Genomic DNA, 6,222 nt, shown 5'->3' on the forward strand with positions numbered 1-6,222 from the left:
TCGCCTATAGGAGGATTTGCAAGCCACAAGCATAAACTTTAGGCAGCTAACACAGGTATTAGTCTATTCACATGTGCCTAAGCTCCAAAGACAGGTCATGTGGCACGAAAGATTATACCAAATGCAAGTATTACGGCCGTCATGAAGAAGTGGGGTTAAGGTTTGTTTTCTATATTAACCCCCAGTAGCGCCACAATTCAACGTGGCATGTGATCGGAAAATGGTTCTCAGCTATAGTAGGCTCGGCGATGGAGGACTCGACAATTCTCATCTGAAAAGCTACATATCTCCCGAGTGCCCAAGGGCCTCCAAGTTAGTCACAGCAGGGAGTCTGTGCATTTCCAATCTATGTTACTAAGGATATCCCAAGCTCAACTATCTTTTGCCCGAAAATTAAGTAAGCATGTAATGAATCACCATCAAGAATGCTTTTCTAAAACCTTCTGTAATAGGCACTAACTGTTCGATGATGTAGAGATATGCTGCATGTGTATTGTACGGAATTCTCCGGCCACTTACATGAACATGATGCATTGGGCAGCCACTTATGTGAGAATGACTTGCAGTCTCGGTTGCATCAGGCGGGGTATTGTAGATATTCGCGTTGCGCGCTTTCAACATGTGAGATAAGCAGCCCCTACCCCGGAGTAGCTCTGTTGAGCATTGGGCCTTCAAAGTGGACCTAAAAAGGACTGGTTTCCCCTTTTTACACTCCACAGTCATCGCGTCGATTCAATCATGGCTACGCTGTCTCACATGGTTGTCTATGAGGGTGTTCTGGGGAGCTTACCGTTGCTGGGACAGTTTCCGACCGGATTCCTCGAGGAACGATCAAGGTCCGAAAGTGCCACGATAGATCCTCAGATCCAAATCCAAGCCGAGCTCTATTGCCGTTCACTGCTGAAGTTAGGTATCATTGCAATGCTTCAAGGCGAACCGGGCTACGCTTGCACGAGCTTTAAGAAGGCAGTTGAACTGTCAGAAAGCCGATACCCAGACGTGCATATCCCAGCGATTACATACTTGATCCAATGCCTGCATATGCAGTTCAAATGGTCAGCCGCCGGTTGCAATATTTCAAGTGTGGAGCTGGACGACATCTTCGACTTCATCACAGAGATTGAACACCTTCAGGCTTCCCTGCACAGCGCTATTGATTACAAGCATGATCGCGTGCGCAGGCTCAGAGCTCTATTGGAATTACAAAGAAGGGTTGTATCAGCCAGGCCCCGCGTTCCAACTAGTGTCGAGATTGACCTAGCAAGGAAACAGGGAACTGAGGGTGTCGCCCAAGCTATCCAGAACTGCAGGCTTAGCGGCGTTAACGAGGCTGAAATACTCCCATTCGAAGTCGAACTGGCGCACATCTATCGAGTTGTTGGGGACCGCGATCGCTTCCACAGCGTGATGGGTAGTGTCGCACCCCTGAAACCGAGAGATTCTATCCTACGCGCACACCACCAGCTTAGGCTGGGTGATGCAAAGGCGGTTACCTTTGGAGTTCCTGAGACCTGGAATATGTTGCTGGAGCAAGGGACCGAGAGCAACGCGCAGCCGCGAGATGATGAAAGCACTCACTTCTCTATGCCACTGCCAGAGGATCTCCAAGCGGCCACTTCTTACTATCTGGACTCTGATACCCTCTATGGGTCTGCACAACACACACGTGGTCAGGCAGCTGTCCAACTTCGACTTGGCTACCTTGCCACTCTAGGTATCTTCAGCTCCTCATCAGCTACGCCTACCGCATATGAGGTAGCGTTGGCGCATGTCAGCCATGCAAAATTCCTGTATAGCCAAGCTGGTGATATTGCAGGAGTGCAGGTTGCGACTGCCCACTCTTGTTTGTGTCGGGTGGGTCTAGCCCAATTCCCCGAGGATAGCGACGCTGCGAAAGCGATCGGCCAATACGGTAAGGAGAAAGGAAGCTATAGCCTGGCCTTCGGACTGGGTTTGTTTTTTGCAAAGTATGCACGGAGATGGCTTGTGTTTCTGGGCGACTATGAGAAAGCACTAGCAGCGCATAAGCTTGCGGCCGCAGTATTCCAGGGCCTTGGGTTGAAATTATCGCACGCCTACAGCATTTGCGATCAGCTATCGGTCCACGAGTTACTGGGAGACCAGAGCATGATCTATATCACCGCGGAGAAGGCATCGAATGTGTGTCACGAGATTGAAAAAGAGAGGCCGCGGACTTCGGCGATTTCGCAGATGGCACTCAACCACGCGGTACACGTTCTGGGGAAGATATTCCAGCATGCGAACAAGCGAGCCGACCCAGAACGACTCGCTCGCATTGCGGACATATTACGCAAGTGGCGCCGGCGAGGCCCGACTGTGTCGGTTGAACAGCTTCTGTCTCGCCAGATTGAACTCAACCAAAACATTCAGTCTGCCATGAACGAAGGAAGAATGGCCGATATGGGAGAGCTTCTCGCAAGACTGAACAGTTTGAATATCGACCCTGTCGAGTTTCAGACCCAGGGAGCATACAACCTAATTGACTACTTCATCTCCTTAGCGGCAGCTTTGGTCCCACTCTACCGCAGTCGTCAAGCTGTCAGAAACGGAGACTCGAACAAAGCCGAGCAGCTGTGGAGGGAAACCGAATCAGCCTTAACAGCCCACCCCACCAGTGAGAGCGAGGTACTTCTTGCTTCCCTCAGTGTCAGCAAGAGAGATTTTGAAGCGGCTGCAGCGCACGCACGGGCATATAAAGACCAACTCGTCGCAGCAGAAGAGCATGAGAGTATCGGTATTGATAAGGAGACTAGAGAACTTCTTCGAAGAAAAAGATGGCAGGAAAAAACTCGAGTACTATCCCTCTTTGTGCGTGTCAGGCTTTACGACGATGCTAAATCAATAGTGAAGGAACTAGAGTTGGAATGGGGGCCAGACTGGTGGAGCCTGTATGAATATCCTGTCTGGGAGAACCTTAGCATGATTGCTCAAGTCAGCGAAGGGCTCGGAGAGTATGAGCAAGCGTGCGATTATTATGAGCGAGCCATGGCAGCGTTTGATAAGAGAAGGCATGCACTCTCAGTGGATGACCACAAGATAGCGCTCGCAGGAGATTCAGTGGTCCAGGATATATACTTTGGTGCCGCGCATGCCGCCGCACGATGGCATCTATCTGCAAGACAATCAGGGGTTGAATTTCTTTCTCCCCAAGTCCAGCGTGCTTTTGCTGCAATCGAGCGTGGCAAGGCACGGAGCCTGCTGGACTTGATCGAGGGTGCTATTCCCAATCACAATGCAGATGGAAGCGTTGGGTCCCAGTGGCAGCAGTATAAGGTGGAGGGGACTCAGCTCGCTACGCTTCGAAGCTTGCTGGCTAGGTGCTACCAAGCTCAGCATCTGGATCGCAGCACAGAATCTAGGCTCAAAGCAAAGATCCAGGAGAAAGAGAAACAACTCCGGAAATTGGAGGGGATGTTGTCAGCTGGTGGATCTGTTTCCCTATCCGCTATTGGAACAGTTCTCAGCCTTCCGTCACTCTGCAAACTATTGCCTGCGGATACCGCGCTATTGCAATACTGCTACAGTAGGGAGAATATGGTGGTGTGGAAAATCACAGCATCTGGAATGAGAGAAGTCTTTGTGGTTGACGTCCCAGAGGCTTGTTTGGAGGGCCATATTCTGCAATATCACAAAGCTTGTGCGACTGGGTCGTCGGGAACGCGGGATCATGAGTCCTGGCTGGCCACTAAACTACTTCCCTTCAAGTCCTTGGACGAGTCCAGGCTCATCATCGTTCCATACCGTTGTCTGCATCAACTACCTTTCCACGCCCTACCCTACCAAGGCCAGCTATTGATGAGCAACAAAACGATATCTTACCTCCCCAGTGCCAGTGTCCTCGCGTATTTACAATCCGATCCGGCTCCGGAAACAGACTTCTCCATCTTAGCAGTCGGCAACCCTTCGAATATGAGCAGCAAAAACTCGTTGACCTTAGAGGAGCGCCGTCTGCCCCCGCTGCCCAGCGCCCACGTCGAAGTTGAAGCCATTAGACAACTGATCGAGGGCACCAAGGCCTTGACTGGTCCAAATGCAACGAAAAAGGTAGTCTCTTCGCTTCTTGGCAATTATAGAGTGCTCCATTTCGCGACCCACGGGAGTCTCTCTACCGAAGTGCCTATGCTGTCTGCAATTCACCTCGCGGAGGGTGAAAACATTACTGTCGAGGACTTGATGTGGCGACACTTGCGCGCTGACCTGGTCGTCCTTAGTGCTTGCAAAACAGGCCGTGGTGAGCTCACAAGCGGCGATGATGTGATCGGCTTCGCCCGCGCCCTATTGGCTGCTGGAGTCAAGAGTGTATTGGTGAGTCTTTGGAGCGTCGATGATGATGTAACAAGCTTCCTCATGATCAAATTCTACGAGCATTTAAAGAAGGAATGGTTTCCTGCTAGAGCACTTCAAGCGGCGCAGATCGCAACTCGACACGCCACTCAACAAGAAGTGCAAAATATCCTCCAGGGGCCTCGTGACATCGAACCCGAGCTTGAACTAGGAGAGGCTGCTCATCCGGATAACTATAGTCACCCAATGTACTGGGCACCATTCATCGTTATCGGTAGCTGCCACAAAGGTGCAGTTGGAAGCCTGGGTGCGATTCGCCCGGATAATGCGGAGCGGGCAGTTTGAAGATATTTTGGCGGATCGCGAAGAGGTGAAGTTGTAGATATAGTAGCTAAAAGGTTTAAAAAAATTTAGTTTTGAAACATAATAGGGGTGGTTTTCTAGATGCTTTAAATAGGAAATTATATATTAAAACCATATATAACTCTGAGAATTAATTATAGTCTTAAAACCCCAAATACTAATTCCTCTATAAAAACATATTACCTTCCACTTCTACAATATTGCTTTATCAGATTAAGTGCATCTGCCAGGCCAGCCAGAAGCGCGACCTCATACAGGGTTCTTATCCAGGCATGATTTGCTTTGGAGTCTGCACTATGCTCGAGGAGGTATCTAATTACTTCGGTATCGGCTACACTCGCCGCAGAATGCAATAGTGTTGTTTTTGTGTTATTCGCCTGGTTCGGATGCCCACCCTTTTGAAACAAGATATCTATAACATTTATATGGCTTTATAGAGCTGCTGCGTGAAAAGCTGTGGCGCCTAGACAACTACCTGCGGCATTTATTTCTATATCCTAGATATTATTTATAAGTAATTTTTATACTTATTTAATAATAATATCTATTAGACTATATTAAATATTTTTATTAAAATTATAATATGTATTAATAAAAAGAAAAAAAATTATAATTAAATATTTTAAATAGTTTTAAAGTTAACTTAAAAAGAATTAATAAGAAATTAAAAAATAAAAAGTGTAAAAAAGTTATAAGTAAAAGTATAAGTATTTAAAGCCTATATATTATTTCTAGGCAATTCTATTATAATTATTTATATAAATATAATTTTATAGGCTATATATTATTATAATATTACTTATTATTAGGCTAAGTTATTAATTAATTAAGATTTTTACTTAAGGTTAATTAATATTACTTAAGGTTAATATTATTTTAAGTTTATAATATATTAATAAAAAAGAATTATAATATAAAATAAGATTATAATAGTATTTACTTCCTTATTTATATTAATAGTAAATTAATATTATAGCTATTTTACTTATTTAGTTATATACTTTATTTTATAATTTATTTAATCTTCTTTTTACTACTAATACCGAATTTATAACTTTAGGTCTTTAACTTTAAGTAACTAAACTTATATAAAACTTAATATATTTCTTCTAAACCCCGCAATTACCCTGCTTCTATTCTTACAGGTTTTTAATCTTCTTTATAAGCTCCTTTGCCTATTACTAGATATATTTAAGCCACTTATTATATAAGCTATCTAGTCTAAGGGCCTTAATGAACTTCCTCTCTCTTATATTTAGCTATATCCCTTTATATAACTTTCCTTTTAAGTCCTTAAGGCTTTATATCTTAGATTTAATAAAAGCTTTATTACTTAACAGGTCTTTATAAAGAGAGTATATAAATAAAAAGATCTTATATTTAAAGATTATTAGTTAAATATAACTAATATTATTTTAATTAAATCTTTTAAATACTTATAATTATTATATAAAATATATTATATTTATATATTTTTCTTTTATATTTAAGAGCTTACTTAATATAAAGATTTAAGTTATAGGCTTTTTTTAAAGTATTATAATAATATAGCTA

At 44.0% G+C, this 6,222-nt stretch overlaps 1 protein-coding gene across 1 annotated transcript; it reads left to right on the forward strand.

Annotated features, from left to right (window-relative positions):
• Positions 1-738: 738 nt before the first annotated feature.
• BKA55DRAFT_694310 (CHAT domain-containing protein) lies at positions 739-4,650 on the forward strand (the record flags this gene model as incomplete). Its single annotated transcript, XM_046200025.1, has 1 exon — positions 739-4,650. One exon carries the CDS (start codon positions 739-741, stop codon positions 4,648-4,650), a length of 3,912 nt encoding a protein of 1,303 aa, XP_046045683.1.
• Positions 4,651-6,222: the final 1,572 nt, after the last annotated feature.

Source organism: Fusarium redolens (genome assembly GCF_020744475.1).
Source record: "Fusarium redolens strain MPI-CAGE-AT-0023 chromosome Unknown BKA55scaffold_15, whole genome shotgun sequence".
NCBI lineage: Eukaryota > Fungi > Ascomycota > Sordariomycetes > Hypocreales > Nectriaceae > Fusarium > Fusarium redolens.